Source organism: Notothenia rossii, assembly GCF_949606895.1.
Source record: "Notothenia rossii genome assembly, chromosome: 9".
Classification (NCBI taxonomy): Eukaryota; Metazoa; Chordata; class Actinopteri; order Perciformes; family Nototheniidae; genus Notothenia; species Notothenia rossii.
In genome coordinates this window covers 51,760,754-51,786,099 of record NC_136907.1, presented here as the reverse complement: position 1 = coordinate 51,786,099, position 25,346 = coordinate 51,760,754, and the positions used below count along the sequence as shown (strand labels likewise).

Sequence of the window (25,346 nt, the reverse complement as noted above, 5' to 3'; positions counted from 1 at the left end):
AAGGCAATTCAAAGTGCTTTACAAAAATGAAAGACATTAAGAAAATAGAATTTAAAAACAGTCATTAAAAATCAAAGATAATAATAATAAGATATGAATAGTTCAATTAAAAGCAGCGGATTTGCATGTTTCTGGTCGTTTGTTCCAGATATTTGGAGCATAATAACTGAACAATGCTTTTTCCATGTTTAGTTCTGACTCTGGGGACAGAAAGCTGACCAGTCCCTGAAGACCTGAGAGATCTGGATGGTTCATCATTTAGCAGTAGGTCAGAAATGTATTTTGGGCCAAAACCATTCAGTGCTTTATAAACAGCAGCAGTATTTTGAAATCTATTCTTTGACACACAGGAAGCCAGTGTAAAGACTTCAAAACAGGAGTGATGTGATCCACTTTCTTAGTGTCAGTGAGGACTCGAGCAGCGGCGTTCTGAATCAGCTGCAGCTTTCTAATATATATTTTTAGTGAGACCTGTGAAGACACCATTGCAGTTGTCGAGTCTACTGAAGATAAAAGCATGGACAAGTTTTTCCAAATCCTGCTGTGACATTAGTCTCTTAATCCTAGATATGTTCTTTAGGGGATAGTAGGCTGATTTAGTAATTGTTTTAATGTGACTGTTGAAACTCAGGTCAGAGTCCATGACTACACCTAGATTTCTTGCTTTATCTGCTGTTTTGAACATTGCAGACTGAAGCTCAGCGCTAACTTCAAAGGGTAAAAATGTAATAATAACAATGAATAGATATCGCTATTTAGCTGTAATCCAGATACCCTTACAATATAATGCAATATCAAGTTACATTAACGCAAAAAGTCTAGACAAGCTCTTGCCACCCACATGCAGCCGCGCCTGATCAGGTCTCTACACGCTTCTCTTTCCAACGTATATTCTGATTGCTTAAATTAGATCATGAACATCTGCTCAGACAGACTGATGTACTCAAAATGAAAATCATGCATGTATATACAGTATGTGTGTAACATCAGCAGACTCAGCAGAGAGTAAATGATATTCGAAAGTCTGGTCCATCTGTTCTTAGAGGTTAGGGGTTACAGTTTGCAAAACAACAAAACAAATCATTTACTCTTGAATGAATCTCAACGACTGTATATCCAGTAGAGGCCTCATTACCAATCACTACTGGGTGAAATGTCAGAGAGAAAGAGGGATGGAGTGGAAAGATAACCTCTGTCATTTACCCTGAGTGTGAGAGTGGTGTTAATGACTTGGCCCTCGCATCTTGAGGGGTGGGTGTTTGAACAGGAGTCGGCTGCATGGGCTGAGGAGAGTGTAGGAGGAGAGTGGGGATGATGTCTGATCCACGTAATGGGGGTGGGGGCTGCTGTGACTCACAGACAGCGAGCAACAGCAGCTCAGGTAGTAAACAAACTGGCTGCTGTCTCCATGGCAACTGGCCATTGCACTATTTCCTGGCAGAAAATATTGTTTTTTTGGACACACACAAACGCACATACATACTTAATTGGGACCGCCGACGGAGAGAGGTCGCACTGTTGGATCAAAACCAAGTGCACATGCCTGAATAAAAACATTTTCTTTAGAATACGGCCCTGGAAATAGCAGTTGTTATTACTTTTACATAGGCTAGATGTTTCCCCCTCTTTTCAGGCTTTAGGGTAAGCTAAGCTAACCGGCCACTTGCCGTAGCGTGATATTTATTGTATTTATACGAAAGTGGTATCAATCCTATTATCCAACCAAATCCATCAAATCCTCACAAAAATGTGTTCCAGCTACACAATTCTAAATTGTGTACAGCCTAAAAAAAGTGAACTGTAGACGTACTTTTAGGCGGATGTTGTTACTTTTGAGAGAACCAGCCTAAATGTTTCTTCTGTTTCCTGTCTTTATATGCTAAGCTTAGCGGCTGCTGGCTGAAATGTTTATTGTATTGATATGAAATCTATATCAATCTTTTCATCCAACCCACACACACACTAACACACATACGTTCCTGAATGTTTTTTCCTGTTACCCATCTATATGCTAAAATAAGCTAACTGGCAGCTGGCTGAGGTATCATATTGATATGAAAGAGGTGTCAATCCTCTCATCAAACTCCCTACAAGTAAGAGGATAAGTGTCACTTCCACATATGTTTATATATTTTTTGTGTACAGAAGATGATTAGGTACCCCAAAAAAATGTAAAATAATTCAAATATTGGTTTCACACGGCCCTTAATTCTCTTCCCGTATGTGTGTTGTCATTGTCGTCTTTTATACGTTGTGTAATCTGACCTGTCTGACTAGTGTCTCCTGTTTGTTACTATGCACCAAACTAGTTTCCCCTTATTTTTTATAAAAATAATAAACTCTTTTATTTATTAATGTATCTAAATGAAACACTTCTTCTATTACTGTAGATTTGAACATCCCTGTACGAGTCATAACTTATTCTTATGTGGCAAAAAGCACACTAACCGACACACTCACTTCAAATTTTCCATTGACTGTTGCTCCAGAGAAAAGGCGTCATCCAGTCACCCACGTGTGAAGTGGAAGCACCGAGGCCACAAATAAGTATTCTTCAGGCGTCCTCATACATCTGGTCTGATCTCATAAAACCACATCCCCATTCTGTGTGTGTGAAGTATATTTTCCAAGTTACAAAACAGTCATCTTTTTCTCTCTGAATATCTTTTATTCAATGCATTTATTTTCACATAGAAAAACATAGAAAAACAGAACAGAGTTGGTCATATATTAAATACTTTAAATAAATAGCAAATAAATAAACACTAATGAGCATCTTCGAGACAGTGGTAGATTGGTTGTGTAAACTCATTTCTGTCCTTCAGCATTTAATAAATTACGGCTGCGTCCATGCAGCCCTGTATGTACAGTACAGGTGTCTCTTTCAGAGGCAGACATCGCCTTCAGGGCCGTCTCTTGTCACAGCTTCACGTGTCCTTCAGTTTCCAGCTCGGGCGGCAACCTCCGATTGCCCATAGTTACTCCATAACCTGGCGTGCAACTCCAGGTTGCATTTATTCCATGTAAACCTTTCCACTGTGTCCAGTTTAATACCGTTTTTATTTTAGCCTGACTTGGCCTTTCTGCTGAGCTCCAGGTACGTGGAGGACTTGAGGAAGCGAGGGTAGCAGTCCTTCTCCATCAGGGTGTAGATTTTAGCTTGGGCCAGGCTGAAGGATGACTGGCTGGCATTCTCAAGGTTCTCCTTCGTGATGGCTTTGGTCACATGGTCAAGATTTACCTATAGGGAGGCAGAAGAGGTAGATGATCATCAGCACTTTGCAGCAAGATAACAGACACAGCATGAATAGTGTATTTGGATATTATTATATTTACCTCTCGTGGTGCGTCACAGATGATGAACTGGTCGTAAATGTGCTTGGCTTTGGCGGCCAGTTTCGATGGTTTCGTCGCCCGGTAGTCCTCGCAAGCCAAGTAGAAGGCAATATTTTCCTCACTGAACTCTGAGACCAGGAACGCTCTGAACAGGCACAGTCCATCTGGAAACAGAAGAGAAAAGCAGGTTAACATCTGGTATATCTAAAACATCTGGAATGACTGATACATTCTTATTAAGTGTGATGCGAAGGAGTGTGCGTACTTACTTTGACTGGACAACAGTCTCTCGAACGACTCGTTCCATTTCAAAGGCTCGTCGAGATTTAACCTGCAGCAACAGAAGAATATTGTTAGGAAAAGTTTTTAAATCCACAGATGTCCCCTTTGATTTCACTGACATGCTCGTAGAGACGATTTCAATCTGTGTCTTACCTCAGTTTGTCATTTTTCTTGGACAGGATGCTATGATCTGACTTTTGCAGTAAACTTCCAAACAAAGCTTTTAACTCCTTTGCCCTGCAAAGATAAAGAAAGAGAAAATGTTACAACAAAAAACTAGTATTTAAATCCACTTGTCATATATCCTATAAGAACAGGAATAGTTTAAGTTATTCCATTACAACACTTAAGGATCTCACCTTTCCAGGCAGGTGGTAGGCAGTGATTCCAGTCCTCTGCACATGATGAGATGTTTCCTGGATATTTCCCCAAAAATGTCTGGTTTTATTTTTAAAGTTCAGAGCTGTAAGAGCTACTGTACAGGAGGGAGCTCTCAGCTAGTCTGCCTCTTTGTGTTGGAGAGAGGGCTTTTTATAGAATAGTCCACTCTGTGATGTCACGCCTCTCAGCCAATGAGGAGACGTGTGGGAGGAAAAGGAGACTGGTTTTCCTCCAGACTACTTCCTCTCTAACTGAAGCATGTGTGTAAGAGTAATAGCGACTGAATCACTTCACAGCTCTTCAATGTCTTTGTGCTCAGTCAGGGAGTGAGAAGGTGTGTGTTTTCTTGTACTTTGTACCATTAGTTGTGAAGAGAACCAGACGTTCTCACAAGGACTGAAAAATCTCCCACAATGAGGACTGTGTACGATGTGACATGTGTACGATGAGGACTTTGCATTCCACAAAATGTTTCTAATCATTTTTTCACGGTCATCACTCTGTTTGTTCTGAAGAGGAGGAGACCCTTTTGGATAATTTGACCTCCGGTAAAAATCTTCTGAATAAAAAATGTTTGAAGAAATCTTGACAGGAAGAAGCTGACTGCAATGCCCAACTCCCATGATCCCATGCAACTTCTACTTCATAAATCTTTTCTTTTGCATTTATTTTGTTTTGGAGCAGGACATTTCCTATTGATTTTTGAATATGTTATCACGCTTAATAAGACATTTTGTCAACCTATACTTTTTAGGTATTTCAATTTTTTTATTGGATAATGATGTTATGATGCTCTACAAACTGTAAGCCCCCTGAGAGCCCCCTACATTAATAAAATCATTTTTCTGTTTTACACATTTTCTAAAATGATATGTTTAAATGTACAGATGAGGCATTATTTAATGACAACTTATGTGAAATTCCTGAGAAATACAGAGTGCAAAAAGTTAATAAAAAAAAAAAAACGTTACCTGGTGTGTGTTTTGGTTGGTTTCTTTTCACTAGACTATGTGGAAGCAAAATATCCCAAAGTCTCAAAATGGACCTGTGTATGAAAACCAATGTATTTGCTCATAGTGCCTCGTCGGAATACACTAAAGTAAATATTACCTTCCAGCACTGAACATTAGCAACATTGTAAAACTTTTGACAACTAAAAACCCGCATTATTAAAGTTTGGGAAATATTGTGTTCATGTTGAAAGACAGAGTAATATTATAAAAAAATTCAATAACAGTTGTTTATTCATATTTATTCTGTCCATAGTGTCTGTAATATACTGTATATATATATATTTATTATATTTAAATACCTCATTGTTGTAATACTTGTACTCTGTGCAATGACAATAAAGCTGAATATAATCTAAGTAACCTATGTAAAGCAATTTGCCCTGAAGTGGTACTGTTAAAATATACAAAGTATGAAAACAGTTAACGCATAAGTCAAGGAACCAAATATGTTTAAATTTGCTGATTTTTAGACATCTTAATATCTAAATGTAATCTAAAAATTGACTGTACAGTTTAATCTTTTAAAAACGTCTTTACTTGAGTATACAAACAATAGAAAAAGTTAAAGAAATTAAGACACTAGGAAATGATTACAATGCCATAAAATGAATACAAAAGCTATTTCCTCAAACAGCTTTATCCATACAATAACTAACTCATATCATCAACAATCATTATGTGGACCCAAAGCGTACATATTTGCTAATGTATTTACTTTATCAGCTTTAATATTTGTGTCAGTGGAGAGAATAGCAAATGGATGTCATCATATAGGTCCAGTAACAAAAAAGTGTGTTCTTTATAATATATGTCATAAGGGAGAGCTTGCATTCTTGCCTGTCTTATTATTCCAAGGCGCGACCACGCAAAGGCATTTGTGCCTTAATATAGCCAGGGTTCGAGAAAGCCATTGTGTATTGATTAAAATAAACTATATTTAGACTAGACACAGAGCCAGCTAACAGTAATTCCTGCTGACAGGCTTTTTCTTAAGAGACTTCACAGGGAAATGCTCAGGAAAGGAAAATCAGTAGGCCGGATGGAAATGTTGAGAGCTCATTGAAAGTGTCTGATCCAGCTTCCTTTACCGGCTGCCCCCAACAATACTTCCTGTCTAACTGGCTGCTTTGTCTGTCAGGTCGCTTTATCCTCAAATAATTGTAATAACAGCCAAAAAGAGATTCCTTAGTGTCAGACGCTCCAAAATGGGAAGTCCAGCAGTCTGGGTTATGAGTATACACTGAATATAAAAAGTGTACATAGTCACAGTGAAGTCACCGTGGCATTTTGGCCATTTTTGCCATCTTGTTTTTTGTCCATTCCCATCTTGGTTAAAACTAAACATAACAATTAACTTGAATGAACTGAAAACACACTGTAAGTTTCAACAACTTACAAAAAGCAAATATGGACGACAACATAAAACACAAACAACAACTAAACTGGACAGCATTGTAGAAACGGAGGGTTACGTATTGTAACACTAGTTCTATAAGCACAGGCTCCGCCCTATACTGGACTCTATGGTACTACTCTCATCAATGACACGCGAGTGTTCACACACTGAAGTTGTATAAACGTAGCTGGCCAATCAGGGCGAGCCTACCTGAATGCGTGCGCAGGCTCACAGTATATAAGGCAGGGCCCCCTACACTGAAAAAAAGGGGAAAGTGGGGTTGTTCAATTTGCAAATATGCATTTAATATATGAAACATAATTTATTCATGTTTCTCGTCGAAACATGAATCAATCATGTAGAACTATGTTCATCTTGAGGGGTGTACGTTCTATAAGTCTCAGTCATGTTAAGAAATAAGAAAAAAGTTATGTTTGTCTCTGTAACTCCGCCCACTGAGCACATACGTCAGCAGCTTGCTCCGCGGCCGATTACTCAGCTTCTAATTATTATTTACAAATATTTTATTCACAAATGAATATGGTCGGACTCAAACCCGTACTTTAATAGTTTCGTAATTGAACCTGAACAATATGGCACTTTAATGGACAAGATGTAAAGCACAAAAAAATTGCAAAATATATTTATTTTCAAAAATGTGAAGCTTTTTCTTTTTTAAACAAAGGAGGGGGGGGAGGGGTTCTACAATTTTTTCTTCCCGCATCGGAGGAGTAAGCTGGCTCTGTCCCGAGAACATCTCTACAAGGTAAAAGTTATTTAAAGTTATTTGATGTCATCAAATAGTTACAGGTTATCACAAGACGCATTGTTTGCAAAAAGCAGAGTTCACATTTGCCGTTACAACGAGCAACGTAAATACAGCTGTCAATGTGTAAACATTGTCATTCACTGGTGTTAGCTAGGATAAAGCCATGAAAGTCATAAGGTGAGTTTATATTGATTGACTTGTGTTTAGCGTGTTTTTTTATACTGTGAGTATTTGTAGAGCGTAAGTCCGACAGTTGCTTGATTTACAATATGTAAAACTATGAACCTTGCCCAAAGTTATGCACATTAAACTGAGCTCAGTGGGGAGGGGGGAGTCATATCTGATGGATGAGCTTGCGGCATGTTTGCATGTCTATAGGCTACGTCTTGTTTGATTTATTTCATGTCTGCTGTCAGGCGGTGTAGAACTTTACTGCGTCGGTCCGGTGTCGGTACCAGATGTGTTTTGGGTACCAGATGTGTTCGGGGTCCGTCTCTTACCAGTGACGTCATGACGTACGACGTCATGACGTCAATGATGTCACGCATTGTGATTGGCTGTACGGTAATTTACCCACGCTGTCTAGAGTATAGAGGGTTTTTTTGATCATTACATTACATTGCATTTACCTGACGCTTAAGTGCATTCGACCAACAACATAAAAACTTGAAGAAATACAATACAAACTTGAAGAAAAACAAAGACGAATGAGGAGAAGAATAAGAGAAATCAAAGGTAAGAAGTATATAACGTAATATGGTAGGTAATATGTAATATGTTCACTGCCGTTGGCACGTTAGTTCAAACGGTAACAATGGACTATTTTTCTTAATTCGTTTCGATTGTTATATTTGATTATATTATATATTATCAAGAAATTATATATTATATATCAATATGATATACTTTTCTATATAATAGATTATCAAAAAAAGTATTTATTAAGTAAGGGATAATGTGCAGCAATCACAATCGAGTATTCAACTAAGCCATGTAATATGTATATATACGACATTTTCGCGCCATATGTAATATGTTCTTTTGTTATGTTCAGTGCCGTTGGTACTTTAGTTCAAACAGTAACAACGGAGTATTTTTCTTAGCGGATGCATGTCAATTTCAATCAATACACACAACTATTTTTTAAATCAATAAAATCATTTTCTAAATCCACAAAAGCATTTCAATTAATATTGGGAGTCATATCGTTACTTTGTTGAGAATGTGTCCATGTAATAAGCGGGATAATGTGCAGTGACTTGGTCATTATTGTGAAAAGAACACCTTCATGCCGATCTCGATCCCTCCGCTTCCCCATAATGACCGCGACATTTTCGCGCCATAGGTAGTATATAATATTTTCATTTGTTCTTAACTTTCATGACAGAAATGGAGAGCTTTTATACTGAGATAAAGCACTACGTGCTCAATGGTGGTTACCACAATCTCACCATCACCGCTGAAAAGCCTGATACAAGGAAGGCGTTAATTCGGAGGGCATCCAAACAATACCTGATCAAAGGTAAGTAACAGAATAAGACCATGGTTAAGTCATGAACATACGTTTTTATTATGAGGTATAAACCCCCTGTACATGTGACATCATCACATCCCTTTACTTTTAGGGCTCAATAAAGTATATATCTATCTATCTATTTATCTAATGGTGTTTTTTGGTGCAAAAGTGATCATACTGTACCTCTAATGGATTATCATATTCCAACATTTTTCAGTAAATCGCAAGGACTCCACAGCTTGTTTCTCCTTTTTCTTTGTATTAGTATACACACTATTACTGTAGTTGTTACGTCTAAACCCCATTTGCCACTGGATTTCTTGAGCAGCTTTTAGTCATAATGTCATCTCTACCCATGTCTAAATGATTGTTTTTTTGTTCTTGATGTGCCAGCTGGAGATTTGTACTACACGTATAAGGACAATGAGAGGATGGTTGTGTGCACCAAGGACCAAATTATCGATGTCCTGAAGGAGTGCCATGATAACCTGGGTTCCGGAGGTCATGACGGGAGAAGGCGCACCACCGAGAAGGTTTTGGCAACGTACCACTGGTCCACTATGCGGGAAGACGTGAAGAAATGGGTGGGAGTTTTTGACTGACTGATTATTGATCTACAGAAATGTGTTGTATGTGTACATTGAAACAGAGTGAGACAGTTTGAGCTCCATCAGAGCTGTCTAAAAACATATTTCAGAACTTGAACAGTTTAATTCTGTCTCCTCTGAAAGTTTTCTCTGTTCCATCATTTTTATACCTAAAGTTTTTTGTTTTGCTGATTGAAAATGTATGATATTTGCGAAGGTTGATGAGTGTCTCCGCTGCCAGCAACACGAGGCCATTAAAACGGTTGCACCCGTACTGCATCCGATTCATGTTCCCGAGGCATGGACTGTCCTTGGTGTGGAACTCATTGGCCCACTTCCCACCACAGCTAAGGGCAAAAGGTACTATCATGATGGGCTGAAGCATGTGTAACCTCCTTTAAAGGTTCTAAACGTGAAGATTCTGGTTTAAAAAGAAAGGAAATAATTGACAGTGATTCTGTATGTATTTACAACATTCTGCATTTCATATTGCAGATACATTCTAACAGCGACCGATTTATTCACGAAGTGGGTGGTAGCAAAAACTCTCTACCAGAAAACAGCTGCTGAGGTCTCAAAAAAGATCATCAACATTCTTCTCGATTTCGGGCTTGTCGAGGAGATCATTACCGACCAAGGACGGGAATTTGTGAATGAGGTACAATAATCTATCTAATACAGTGTATGTGTTATGTGTAACAATGTAATACGATCAGGGTAATTGGTTTACACTAAACCACCTGCAGGTCAACCGTGCTGTTTTCGATGCACTGGGTGTAAAACACTGCATCACTTCAGCCTACCATCCCCAGTGCAATGGCCAAGATGAGCGTACCAACCAAACCATCAAAAAGGCACTTGCCAAGTACTGCGGAGAGGACCAGAATGACTGGGATGAACACGTAAGGGGCATTGTGGCCAGCATTAACAACTCAAAGCAGGTACAATGTTGTAACAAATGCAGATGGAAACAATGCTCAACAGAGATACTAAAAGGAATTTTTATGTTTTCAGAGGTCAACCAAGTGCACGCCCTATTTTGCCCAGTTTGGGAGGCACCCTCGCGTTCCGCATGGTGATGTTCCAGATCACCAGCGTTTTCTCTGGAAGAATCCCACGCAGCTCACTAAAGAACATGTGTAGGTTCTCCTTGTAGGTATCAAGCCAAATGGAATGATACTGTCTCATCATGGCATGGTGATGTTCCAGAGGGAATATGAACATTTTTCATGAAAGCAGAACCCATTGTAAATGTCATGTTTTAGTTAAGCATTTCAAGAAGGAGAAGTGCTGATGAAAGCCTGTCCAGCTCCAGTCCCTGATACTGCTGTCCCCAAGGCCTTCTGGAACCTTTTTTAACAATGTGAGTATAAAACAATACATAATAATATTGAAAAAGTAGATATAATGAACACATACAGTATATAATGTTTCTCTCTCTTTTTCTCTCAGGTCTCCATAAAAAGTGCTACGTCTACATCATCCCATAGACCACCGCCTGGATTCCCCTGTGTCCTCCCTGGCAGCTCCATTGATTCCCTCTCTCCTTTCCTGCTGAAAGATGTTGAGTGTACTCAGGGACGAGGAGTCATTTAACCAGCCGCCAGTAGGAGTCAGGCTTTAGTTTATTTTACATCCATAAAGACAAAGTAAATCTGTTTACAGTTGTTTCATATGGATGTTGAGAGGTATCCATAGATCTCTTCATTTTGCTCTCAAAGTGCACCAGATTGATGCATTTAACTTCAATATTTAAAAAAAATCACTCCAAAGGGAGTGCTTGTTCTTCCTTCTGTCTGTCTGTATCTGTGTATTCTCATGTTCCGATTAACCCTACCAAATTTTTCTTCTTTTGTGTCTATATCGACGCCTGGATCTTGAGTCGAGGCTGATCCTCTTGCTGTGGTCCCGCATCCTGGATCCTCTATCCTCTATCCTGAGTTCTGGATTAAGTCTTGGACTTCGGGTCGTGGCTAAACCTGTCTCTGCGGTCCTGCTTGGGTCTCGTCGTGCTGCCTCCCTGAAGGCTCCCACAGGATTGTTGACATCCTTGTGGATTCATCTTCTTATTGCAGACACATGCATTTCCTAACATTTGGACTACCTATGCTGTAAAATGTATTATCTCTTCGATTTACACACGGCATCTATTGCACGTCTGTCCGTCCTGGGAGAGGGATCCCTCCTCTGTTGCTCTCCCCGAGGTTTCTCCCATTTTTCCCTTTAAACTGTGGGTTTTCTCTGGAAGTTTTTCCTTGTACGATGTGAGGGTCTCAGGACAGAGGGTGTCGTTTTCTTCTCATACTGATATTCTGAACAAACTGCTATTGTACTAGCTGTAAAATGTCTTTACTGTAGGGTATTTTTATTATTTGTACAGCACTTTGGCTCGACCAAAAATCGTTTATAAATGTGCTATATAAATAAAACTTGATTTGATTGATTTGATTTGAAAGGGTGTGCGCCAAGGTTCCATATTAGGACCAATAATTTCACCATATATGTAAATAATCTCTAATAATTTTTCAAATGCTGCTTTCCATTTTTATGCAGATGATACTGTTATTTATTGTTCATCCTCTTCTATAGAGCAAAGTCTTGATTTCCTCCAGTCTGCCTTTGATGTTATTCCATCCCATTTATCTCAACTCAAGTTAGTATTAAATGCAGACAACTCCAAACTCATGATATTCTCAAATGGCAAAAAGTTAACTTCTTTTCTCCCAACATTTGTACTGTTCAAGGGACTGACATTGACATTGAAAGGGTCACCACATACACATATCTAGGTTTTATTATTGATCAGAACTTATCTTTCAAGTCACACACTGAAAATGTTGTTTTAAAATTAGGTTTCTCCTTTCAGTCAAGGAAACATTTGATCTCTGCAACGTTTTTACCAGGATTGGATTCTGGTGATCTGCTTTACATGAATGCCTCTGACCAGTGCCTAAAGAGTTTGGATACTGTGTACCATTGTGCATTATGTTTTATTACATATATATATATATATATATATATATATATATTGTGAGTTTGGAATAAATATGCACTTTATGAAAAGTATTAGTTGGTTACTGTTAGTAAAAAACAGTAAGGTTAATACTGGATGTTTGTTACACTTGGATATGTTTTCTGTAATACTTGTAACATAATTATTCTCCAGTTTATGCATTTGAGTGACTTGCAGTTAATGCTCGACATTCAATTCAAAACCTTTATTTATCCAGGTAAAATCCCATTGAGATCAATGATCTATTTTTCAAGGGAGACCTGCAGCAGTAGGTTCCACATGAAGACATAAAAACATAAACAACAAAAGGACATCATACAGCAAAAATTACAGGGATTATAATTTACATATCTATCCACATGTACAGGTACCAACAGCATCTGATTGTGGAGCATCCAACCGAGCTTTAAAAACATGTAGTGGTACCAGCTTGGTAATTTTACATTCTTTTTGCAGACTGTTCCAAGTTAGTGGAGCTGCATCTAAAAGTTTTCTTCCCTAAGACAGTCCTAGCACTTGGCACATTTAATAAAACCACAGCATGAGATCTCAGGCAATAATTACTTTAAATTTGCAGAGAGATCAGGGAGCAGATATAAGATGGTACTTTATCCAACATGGCTTTGTAAATGAAAATGTACCAGTGATTGAGCCTCAGTACAGTAAGTGATGGCAAAACCGCCTTGGTTTACAGTGTAAAGTGATGCGTAAGTGCTTTACAGTTTGTCACAAATCTCAGTGCACTGTGATAGTAAAACCTTATTGTGGTGTAATTATATATCCAAAGCAGTCAGAAGTCAGAAAATCATTAGTGATGTTTAACCACTCAGAAGACAGCCCATCAAAATGAACACATTGAGACCTTTCAGAGAGGTAGTTCACAAACCACCCTACTGCATGGCAGGATAAGCCAATACTGACTAGTCTCTGCTTCCAGATGCGATGATCGACGGGATCAAACGCTTTGGAAAGGTCAATAAATAGGGCTGCACAACTCTACTTATTGTCTAAAATACTCGTCACATCATTCACCACTTTCATTGTGGCAGTGATGGTGCTATGTTGCTTTCTGAAGCCTGACTGATGTTTAGAAAGGATGTCATTTGTACATAAAAACACATTTACCTGCTCACTCACTAGGCGTTCAAGAACCTTGGCCAGAACTGACAATTTAAAGATTGGTCTATTATTGTTTAATAAGCTGGCCTCCCCTCCTTTTAGTAGTGGCAGGACATAAGCTGACTTCCATACTTTTGGGATTTTGTTCGTGCTGAGAGAGAGGTTAAAAATAGTAGTGAGAGGTGGAGCAATAATATCTGCAGTTATCTTTAAAAAGAAAGATTCTACGTTGTCCGGACCAGCCAGTTTCTTAGGATCTAACTTGGTTAATGCTTCATGAACAACATCAACAGTAAAAGGAGTAAAACTGAAAGGGTTTTCCAGACCACATTGTTCAGAGTCACAGACTGTGGTGTTCACAGAAGCAGAATTAGAAACAGAATCAAACAGAGAGCCACAGGACACAAAATGCTCATTAAAACAATTTAGTATGGTGGCCCTGTCCGATATAGAGCCAGATGCTGTGGTAATGCACGGAGGTAGCTCATTACGGATAGTTTGGAAGTAAAGGACCCCTTGCGGAGGGGGGCCTCATCTGAGGCGCACCTATGCGCTTATGTGGCGCAATTAGGGTGGCGCGGCACGGTTTCGCTGCTGCGAGGCTCCACTAGCACTCATCAAATAACTGTGCGTGGGGCCTCAAATTGGTCCCTGGCCCTGGTTATTCTTGAAAATACTTCATCTGCAATATCTTTTTGGGCCATAAATCAATATACTTATGTTATTATAATGTAATTTTAAGTTTGCACATCTTTATCATTTTTTCAAAATGTACATCTCTTCAGTTCAAACCCTGAACGCATAGTGTCCACCTGAGTGGACATATAAAAATGTCTTTGAAAAAACTAGATTTAAAAAAAAAGAAGTTCAAATCTTGTTTTTCATGCCCCAAGAACAATAATAACACTTGGTAAAAAAATCCTGACTGAGGCTTTCATAATTCAGGCATGAAAGGGTTAATAAAATACTCAGGGGAGTTTCCTGAATTTTCATGCCCAAAGCCAAGCACTAGGCTCTGGGTAAATTAAGAAGCTGATCTGGGGCACTTTTGTCCACTTTCCCTAGTGCTAGAAACTCAAGTCAGGCATCCCTCAAATCGTCTCAGAGAGTAGATGATCAGTGGGGCCTTCCTTTTACTGAAACATGATGTTTCGATGTATATTTCCATTGAAAATGCTAACCGCTAGCCGCAAAGCTAGCATCGCAGCCACTGCTCCGTTTTCGGAGACTTTGCACACGTGATTCACAAACACTTTCACACGCTAGGAGTATGGGAGTAGTAGTGTAAACATAATTATGTAAATAACCCAATTTGTGTTCTGTGAAACGGAAAAGGATTCTATGGAAACAACATCACGGAGAAAAAAGTAATATCTTCTACATATAATAACGGACAAAGTAAAGAATGAAGTGTAGGCTATGTTTAAATGTTCGGAATTTGACTGTGTATGATGGTCCTCTTGAGTTGCCGTACAGCCAATGGCGTACAGCCATTGCTCCGTTTTCATGTTTTTTTAACATGTTTTTCTCAAACATTTTCACACGCTAGGAGTATAGGAATACTTCAATTCGGTTCGTCATGATCTGTAGATGTGATTTTCCCCCGAGCAAATTACCGTACAGCCAATCACAATGCGTACAATGCGTGACGTCATTGGTAAGAGACGGACCCCGAACACATCTGGTACCCCGAACACATCTGGTACCGACACCGGCTCTGCATGTCTATTCTCAGTAGGGCCTGGCTCATTTCGTGGCATCTGCAGGCAGTGGCAAGTATTTCCGGCATCTGCCACAGAGGTCGCTACTCCGTGGTATCTGTGGCAAGTATATGCCACAGATGTGGTATCTGTGGCAAGTATATGCCACAACTTGCCGTGGCAACTATATGCCACAACCATGCCACAACTTGCCGTGGCAAGTATATGCCACAACTTGCCGTGGCAAGTAAATGCCACAAGTTAAGAAAAGGTTTATGGTAGCTGCCACTCGCCTTCCGTGGCAAATGCTGATATTTAAACCCGTATTTATCGCGTAAAATGTCGCTGTTTTGGCATGACTTTATCGGACTGATCTGTACACAAGACTGATGATCTATTACTGATGGTCCGATCTCTATTTTTCAAAAAGATTAAACATTATAGGCCTATGTTCTATAGATTTTACTTGGAGAACGTGGTTTGTTAAAATAAATAAACGTGCTATTTTTATGATAATACTCAAGATATATTATTAGTAAGTTGACATAAAGATCTAACATTGTTGACCAGAGGTGGGAAATAGGCTAACTTGTATACTCAAGTAGCCTATTGTACTTGTGATTTAGAAATAGCCTACTTGTGCTATAAGGATAAGGACAACCAAGCGCAAAGCCTACAAGCACTGAAAAGCTGGCAAGGGGAGACGGATGAGCATGACTCAGCGTTCTGTCAAGAACTCGAACAATATAAATTGTTCGCCAGTTTCAAAACGCAATAAAAGGGTGGATAAAAAAGCATGCATTGTGTCTCGATTTTTAATATACTGTCATGATTGTCTTAACGGAATAACATGGTTTGTTTAGATTTACTGATATCAATATCTAATAAGAATAATCTGAAGCATTTAAATAAAAATGTTCAACCAGAATTAAAATATTAAACAACAAAACAGATACAATGACATTAATCTGTTTATTAACAACGAAAATAATACAAATTAAGTACATATGCCTGGATTTAAAATAACACATTTATACATGTGTACAATCAAATATAACTGTCTTTTGCCTCATTTATAAAATATAAATCTTAGCATCTCACTAGCAGTGGCAAATGCAATCAGTTACAGCTGCCCTAAGTCTGTAGCCAAGTCTAATAACACCATTGTACACGTTGCTGTGTCAATACAGATATTTATTTTTTAATTATTTGTCTTTACTAGTAACAATACACCTGGTTATCATAGCAAGCAGTGGAAACTCCCCTCAAGAAGCGACAATTGCCAAGGGCTTGCGTTGCAATGCTCACTTGCCAATATTTCTTTTTTTATTACAATATAGGCCTATGTTTAGCCTACTATCATAGATATAGGACGTTTGTTTATTTTAGCAAACCAAGTAGGCTATTCCAAGTAAAATTGAATATAAATGATAATTTATTATCTTTTTGAAAAATAGAGATCGCACATCAGTCCTGTGATAGTCCAGCGACATTTTACACGATAAATACGAGTTTAAATATCAGCATTTGCCACGGAAGGCGAGTGGCAGCTACCGTAAAACTTCTCTTAACTCTGGCATCTTGTGGCAACTCCCATTCAGCATGCGCAAATGCCACGGCAAGTTGTGGCATATACTTGCCACGGCAAGTTGTGGCATATGCTTGCCACGGCAAGTTGTGGCATATGCTTGCCACGGCAAGTTGTGGCATCTGTGGCATTTACTTGCCACGGCAAGTTGTGGCATATACTTGCCACGGCAAGTTGTGGCATCTGTGGCATATACTTGCCACAGATGCCACAGAGTAGTGGCCTCTGTGGGAGATGCCACAAATGCCAAGGCACATGCCACGGCGAGTAGTGGCAACACTCATTGTGTTCTAGTATGACAAATAAAATAATATTGTACCTTGAAAACCAATGCATTCGTTCATTTGACACGTTGGTGGTTTTAGGTAGGCTATACAGCGACTCCTGGCGGTTCTAGTGTGAAGTAAAAGTAGAAGTAGCCAACCTAAATGTTGGAATACTCTGTTACAAGTAAAAGTCATGCATTAAAATGTTACTCAAGTAAAAGCGCAAAATGATTAGCATAACAATATACTTAAAGTGCATATTACATGTTTTCATTATAATGATTGATCATGAAAGTGTTCTCAAAGCTGGTAAAGGTGCAGCTAGTTTTAATGACTTTGTATACTGTAGTAGGGTATCTTGTGAATTTACTCCAGGAGAAACTATAAAGTCTGATTTAAGACTTGATTATATGTATCATCATTAATCAGAATCTGTAGTAAGTAACTAAAGGTAGCGTATTAAATAAATGTAGGGGAGTAGGCTACAATTACACAATTTACCTCTGAATTGTAGTGGGGTAAGTAACCTACTACGTAATATACCATTTACATACTCAACTAAAGTACAAGTAGGCTATTTCTAAATCACAATTACAGTACTTGAGTATACAAGTTGGCCTATTTCCCACCTCTGGTCAACAATTTTAGATCTTTATGTCAACGTACTAATAATATATCTTGAGTATTATCATAAAAATAGCACATTTATTTATTTTAACAAACCACGTTCTCCAAGTAAAATCTATAGAACATATAATGTTTAATCTTTTTGAAAAATAGAGATCGGACCATCAGTAACAGATCATCAGTCTTGTGTACAGATCAGTCCGATAAAGTCATGCCAAAACAGCGACATTTTACGCGATAAATACGGGTTTAAATATCAGCATTTGCCACGGAAGGCGAGTGGCAGCTACCGTAAACCTTTTCTTAACTCTTAACTTGTGGCATTTACTTGCCACGGCAAGTTGTGGCATATACTTGCCACGGCAAGTTGTGGCATATATAAGTTGTGGCATATACTTGCCACGGCAAGTTGTGGCATGGTTGTGGCATATACTTGCCACAGATACCCCATCTGTGGCATATACTTGCCACAGATACCACGGAGTAGCGGCCTCCGTGGCAGATGCCGGAAGTACTTGCCACTGCCCGCAGATGCCACGAAATGCGCTTGCTGTCTCTCTCTATTCTTGTGCCGACTTTTAAGGGCGCTGATGCTGGTTGTAGGCCTACCTTACGTTAAGCGACCATCTTTACCCATTTAAGGTGTTGATTGTTAAAGATACAATATTGTCTGTGGGACCGCAGTGTTTTCCCTAAAAAACTGTATTTATGTCTCTGCTTTGATCCGCTCTGTGTTCATGTAAATACCGTAAATACACACAGATCAAAACAGAGACACAATATTGTGTGTGGTGTGTCCCGGAAAGCGACACTTGATATAATGATTGTGTTACATTTTAGCAGCGGTGCACATACCATGAATATGGGGGACATGCCAGACAGATCATTTAAGGGTTACGATCCACCCACTGTGAAATGAACTTATCTTCCATATTTGCCGTACACTTGTGTTTACATGACGAGCGCTGCGCGCTGCTGCAGTGCGCGTCTCCATTGAAACCAATGGAAATGAGCTCGCAACGCTGATGTGTATGGCTCCGTACAAAGTTGTACTCATTGCATTAGTATAGGCTACTGAAGCTTTTTACACTGAAGGCGCCCATCTCGGCCGAAGTCGGTTCATATTAACCTAAAGGTACATCATTAAATGGTAAATGTCGCCTTTAAGGAGCAGAACATTTTTGTTTTATTTGTGTGTGAATAATGAAATTATTTCAAATATGTTTTTCTGTGATAGGTAATTGGTGTGGAGAAGATTGACCTCAGCCTTCCTTTGAACATTGTTCCAAAGGCTCTGTAGTAAATGGTGAGTATTCAAATGTTTTGTGTGATTTACTTGACTAACTTAAACTTGATCTTTAACTAATTGAAAACTGGTATTAGTCTGACAATTTCTGAATATTTATTCGTAACATTTACATACTGCAAAAATTGCAGTGATATACACATTTTCTGATATATTAGGCAAAAGTTATTCAGAAAGTGAGAGGCAAAAGCCGAACATTCTGCGATAAAGCCTCGTTCACAAAAGTGATAATGTTTTGTTTGTTGAAATGGCTGTAGAAAGGGTGTTTCTTATATGTAGTCTTATATTACAGTAATACTTATTTTAAGTCGCTTTGGAAAAAAACGTAAACTACTGTAAATGAAATGTAATGTAGTCTAATCTGGTTGTTCGTACTTGATATAAAAAGTTATTCTCACTATAGAGCCAAAACAGGAGTAATGTAGTCCCTTTAACGTGCTCTGGTCAATACATTTTGAATCAGCTGAAGCAACTTAACTGAGTTTTTGGTACACCCTGATAATAAAGAGTTACAATAAGCTAGCCTTGAAGTAAAAAATGCATGGACTAGTTTCTCTGCATCGTTTTGAGGCAAGCACACAAATACAATCATAATATCATTAGAAAATGAAATGATTTCATGATTTTTATGACTGTGATATTTTGTTTTCTTTGATAAATGCGGAGTTTAAGCGCATAACAACCCTGCCCCTCCAATCAAGATTTCTCTCTTAGCTGGATGTGCTATCTGACAAACTTCTGAAGGTTTTTGAGAATAGAGGAGGACAGATAGGCCAGCGTCTGAACTGTATTATGTCAAACATGACTCAAGTAAGAATTCATTTTAAGAAAATTATACATCGAGTCAATAGTGTACACATTTCATTGAGCAAAACAGATTCTTTATTTTCTTATTCCCCTTCACTTACGGCCCGTCCACACTACAGCTTCAAAAAAAGCATGGACATGGGCGTGTCTGAAGCTTGGGGATTTTAATCGAGCACCGCGACCAACAACTAATCACATGAATCTCCCGCCCCCGACATACAAAGCAATAGCAATGTTAAAACAAAGTAAACTGGATATAAACTCCCCAAACAGGCGAAAACCTACCAGTTTCACCCACTGTCTCTGCCACTTCCCTCCATGACTGGTTCTTCCGGTTTGTATCCCGGTAGGTTAAGAGGGTCTGCTCATACAAAACCGGGTGATTTGCTACGGCGATAATTAGTTTCTCCTCCATCTTTTTTTTAAATATAGAAATGAACGGCGGGATATGTCTCCAAGCTTAGACACGGTTTGATTGGCTAGGGCTTGAGCTGTCAGATTTTCAGAAACGGGATTTGATTTGGCTGGCGCTGGCTACTCCGGCGTCTCCGGCTGCAGAAGTTGAACATTGTTAAACTTCTGCAGCCGGAGACGGCGGAGACGGACCGCTATGCTACCCACAATTCAGTTCGGCGAAAAGCGAGGCAACGTGACGTCACCCCATTCAAAGTGAATGGGCAGACGCGTTGGAAACCATTTTTGAAGCTGTCGAAGCTGTAGTGTGGACGGGCCGTTAGGTTGATGATGTCGATTTAGGCCGGGATTTTCTTCTCAAGGGGCTGTGTGTGTACCTCAATGAGAGAGTTTGTGGTCAGTAGAAGTAATATTTGACCTTTTGATTGTTTTGTTGGGCGTTAAAATATGTATTTATTGAAACACCACATAGTATATAGCCTAAAGTATGTGAACAAGCTAGAGGGCTTTTAATTTAAAACGGATACAGGAAATGAAACATTTTTTATCAGGTCAGACAGGAGTATATCAGATAACAAGGAGGCTTAAAAGTACTGAAATCTGACCAAATGTACTTGTTAAACACAGGGATTTAGTAATGGGTATATATATGTATTGATTTGTTAGATCTCACTCTGTTCCTTTTGTGACTGTGCGCTCTGCAGGCAGAAGATGAAGACGTCATTCTGCGGTCCATTCAGGGGATTACAGTGGGACTTTATGTCGTCAAACACAATTCCACCATGAGACCAGAGGACAGATTGTCCTGGAAGGCCAACAGGTAGCCTACTAACTGATGTAAACAACATTGCATTAGCTGCTACCATGCTGTTTGGACTAATGTATGCAATGAACCTGAACTACCCCCCTAAACTGAAGTGCACGTTCGAAGTGCTCCAGCAAATGTTAATGGAGCTAGACGGCAACATGCTCTCCAAGAAAGCCCAAGCGTTTAAAAACAAACTGTTTGAGTGAGCTGTTGCCATGGACGATTGTGCACTTTTACAGCATTCATACTGGACTTTCATCGATACAACTGTCTTGCACTTCCTTTGCTCATGCTTTTTGCTTGATTTGCATGTTTCAGAAATGTGGGTTTTTCCTGGGGTCATGTGTTTTCAGAATGTACCACTTGTCATGTGTTTCAGAATGTACTAATTGTGCTACTTCAAAATGTCAGTTCTTGTTTTTATTTGTAATACTTTCTTTAGTGCATATGTGGTGAGAAACCAGGCCATTTTTATACTTTCATGTATTTTTCCAAAGCAATGCCATTGCTTTTTTGCATTAAAGTGCCCTTTCATATTAGCAGGTTACTATTTAAATAATGGATTTGCAAGAACATTTCCTTTTTTCGGCTAGGCGTTGACATTTTCTGTTAATTGTTTACTATGAATGAGTTACAAAAATAAGCCTTTCTTTGCCATTTGGCACAATAAACCTTTATTTTGGTCGGGAGAATAGTTACCTTAAAGCTTCCTTGCTGTGTTCTAACACAATAATGTATATGTACTTGCATCACAAACTTTTTCTATTTCTTCTATTTCTTTATTTTCAATGTATTTGTTAATTCTCCTGGGTCTGCATGATGGAAAAACCAAAAGCTCATCTGGATGTGTGTTGGTTGTTAATATTGTTTTATTTTTTGAGAAAAATACATGAATGTTGTTCAAAGAAATGTGTTTGTCTTTATTGACTATTTGTTTTAAAATGTTTTGATAAATGCTGTAGATATAAGAGATTAGGATGGATCCTGTAGAAGAATGTACGAAATGCCTCTATTCACATGAAATAAATAATCTTATGTACCCCTTGAGCAATAGGTAGATTAAACAGAAAATTATAGCATGTAGTTGAAACAAAACATTAATGTGGCTCTGAACAGAAATATACTGAGTATATTAAAAGCCTAAAATGAACATAAAAAGTAATGTTGGTTAAACATAGGGTAAATGAATATAACTAATATTAAAGGAAATATTCACATTAACATAACCATTTCATGTTTCTTTGACATAACATAGTTGTGTGTCTCTAACATAATGGAATAGTTTTGAGTACACATGTTTTTAATGTGTGCAACCGGTTTCCATATTAAAATCATGTTAATCCAACGGCCTTTTTTTTTTCAGTGTAGGTAGAGGGCTCTGCCTGTGCTTATAGAACAAGGGTTACAGTGCGTAACCCCCCTTTCTATCTCACACAGGCTGCGCTCTCTACTGGACTCTATGGGTACAGTGGGTGGAGCCCCGATGAATAAACGCCCTGTCGCCCCACACATCGACCCACCACACTGCCCCTTACCGGCCTTTGGTTAACCTGTTAAGCCCTGAGTCTGTTTTTCAGGTCTCAGGCTCGAAAATGACATTACAAGAACAAATGACTATAACTTCACTTCTAAAAGGGGTAAATTAATATTTTTTTTTCTCAAAGAAATGATAAACCTGTGAGTTGGATGTAGAAAAGTCAGAATCAATATAAATGTTTTTATTTTAAAGTAAATTCAGATTGAGCATAGTAAAAAACTGTAAATTATAGTGTCCGTCCAAAATTTATTTTGTACTTATAGTGAAAACTAACCTTGGATGATGGTAAGGTAGACTAAAAGCTTTAGGAATCCAAATTACAACATATAATAAGTACACTGTATCAAGATTGATGCAAAACAAGTGACATTTGACCTTTTTAGAGAGGTTTAGCAAAGAAAACTCCACCTCTGAGGTGATTCGGGTGGAAATGGCCACTTTTACCGTTTCTCTGGAACCCCTTGGTCGATTTTGGTGATTGACATCTCTTTTTGACCGTTAGAGCCAATAGAATCGAAGGGGAATTTTCACATACACACACACCTTACCATTGAGAAATGAGAGCTATGCGCACGCAGTTTTGCATGAGAGCGAACCTATCTCTCGCTCTGACATCTGAAGGCGGAAAAGCAGGTTTATTGCTTATGGATTATCAGAAATAATTTCAAAGGGACACAGACACATTAGATTAACCTATGGATTAACCTTCAGCAGCGTTTTTATCGTTTTAATGCCATTTAAGACCACTTTTGTCCAGACAACGACAAAGGTAAGCCATTTTGCCGTTTTTAGCTCCCTAGCGCCACATGTTTTGATATCTGTTCTTATTAATATCTTCGCGAGTTCTTATCATGGAGTGATACTGTAGATACCGATCGATTTTGTGTCTTCTCACGATGCTAATCGATGGGTTGGATGTGCAGTTAAGATAAGTAATAAGGGTGTTATGAGCAGTGTTGTGCTAGTTACTGAAAACCAGCAACTAATTACCATTACTAGTTACTTTCATTTCAAAAGTAACTCAGTTACTTTACTGATTACTTACACCCAGAAGTGTAACTAACACCCAACAGTGTAACTAATGCGTTACTGTGAACAGTAACGCATTAGTTACATAGAAATAGTAGAAATAGCCTGCATGTGTTCTACAACATACCGTGCAATGGCTTTATCAACTTTTTCCTGGCTAGCAGTCCCTCGGTTAAAATCCAGCCGCTGTTGCTTAGGTGGAGGTGGAGTGGCGTCGGATGAGTCTGGGTCGGTCTGTGGTCTTAGCTAGGCTACTAGCTTCGTCCCAGCATGTTGTTTCTGCATATGTTTCAACATATTTGAATTGCTGTTTTGGGCAGTAGATAGGATCTTTGACCCGCCAAGACACACTTACATTTAACTAAAACGTTCTTTTGTTTGTGCTCGACAAAAGTGAAATAGTGAGAATATCTCCAGGCGGAGAAACTCGACTTGAGCTCCGCCGCCGCCACAATAGTCTTGTTAGTAAACACAAACACGCCCACAGCGCGTCTCCGCATGTGACACAGTAAGTATCTAAGTACATTTACTCAAGTACTGTACTTAAGTACGCGTTAGTCCCAACACTGGTTATGAGTGAGTGTCTGTGCAGTAATGCGTTAGCATTTTTCCGATCGTGGCCAATTCAGAGGCTGTGCGTTAGCTTTTGGGGTTTTTTGGAAAGAAAAAAAAAGGTCAGTTAGCTGAGTTTCTTCCGGTTACATGGGTATAAAACATTCATAGTTTATTGAATATTAAGATGCCCTCAGACGCTGTTTCCTGCAGATGACGCGTTTTGAACAGGTTATATACTGTGAGCCTGCACGCGCATTCAGGTTCAGGCTCGCCCTGATTGGCCGGCTACATTTATACAACTTCAGTGTGTGAACGCTCGCGTATCATTGATGAGAGTAGTACCATAGAGCCCAGTAGAGGGCGAAGCCTGTGTGAGATAGAACAACCTGTCAATGAAGAGGTGGCGATACCCTGCTTTACCGTCTATTTTACTCTAATGCGGCTTTCACACCAGCGTTTTTTCCCGTTCTAGCTCCGTGCTAGAGCTTTTCTGGTTCAGTTCCGGTTTCCCTTTTCTGCTCCCGCTTTGTTCACACCACCCAGAGCCCGACTGGTGCTGCCGCTGCTGCGTCATGACCTCACCGTTTACATCGCTGATTTGCCCCCCCAACGGCGTTACGGCGCTCACAACAACAACAACAATGGGGGGACTGCGTCGGGTCGATGATCGTGTTACTTTTAATCACACGAAGCCAGATTAAATAAAATAAAGACTTCTCCAACCTTATGCTTTTCTCCAGAGTGCCGTGGTTCATTGTTTATTAATGTGTTTCAGCGGCATTTACCGACCGCTGCAGTGCTGGCTGCTCTTCCGAGTTTATTCTCCCGTTAGCTCCCGGTTAGCTCACACTGCAGCGGCCGCTCTAAAGTATTCACTGTCCGACTGTCACACAAGCAGCTGATACATCTCCCCAGTTCCCCTTAAGTGAATGTGTGTCAGTCTGAATTGACGCAGCATCACAACGCTGTTATGAAAGTTTCTCTGGTATAAAATGGGTGATGTTAGCATAGCAACCGAAGCTAAACTGACTACTTGCTATTGCTATCCTATTGTGGCATAAACCGTTTTCTACAGGCACATTTTACCGGCGTATTTTTATTATGATTCTACTTGTGATAGTCGGACACGACAACCTGTGCAGCCCATGTATTGATTCCATCCGATAGCTGCTATTAATACAAAACAAAACGTCTGCCTCTCTCCACAATGATCAATAACAGTGAACGGATCGTCAAAGTAAGGTACAAATAAACAGTATTAGTGTTGCCTGACATTATAAAGTGTGTTTATGAGCAC

General features: G+C 39.2%; 1 protein-coding gene across 1 annotated transcript; it reads right to left on the bottom strand.

The window, feature by feature from the left end:
• Window positions 1-1,270: 1,270 nt before the first annotated feature.
• Window positions 1,271-4,341, bottom strand: LOC307018751 (regulator of G-protein signaling 5-like). Its single transcript, XM_079649153.1, has 5 exons — window positions 3,978-4,341; window positions 3,772-3,855; window positions 3,606-3,667; window positions 3,337-3,500; window positions 1,271-3,241 (listed from the first exon to the last, which is right to left on the bottom strand). Exons 1-5 carry the CDS (start codon window positions 4,019-4,021, stop codon window positions 3,065-3,067), a joined length of 531 nt encoding a protein of 176 aa, XP_079505279.1. The 5' UTR covers window positions 4,022-4,341; the 3' UTR covers window positions 1,271-3,064.
• Between the last annotated feature and the right edge of the window lie 21,005 nt (window positions 4,342-25,346).

Bases quoted from the DNA above. Each gene is read 5' to 3' on its own strand.
- LOC307018751 (XM_079649153.1), bottom strand. From the start codon at position 4,021: ATGTGCAGAGGACTGGAATCACTGCCTACCACCTGCCTGGAAAG. The intron at 3,856-3,977 runs GTGAGATCCTTA...TTATCTTTGCAG, and splicing joins CCTACCACCTGCCTGGAAAG to GGCAAAGGAGTTAAAAGCTT. The intron at 3,668-3,771 runs GTAAGACACAGA...CTGTTGCTGCAG, and splicing joins AAGAAAAATGACAAACTGAG to GTTAAATCTCGACGAGCCTT.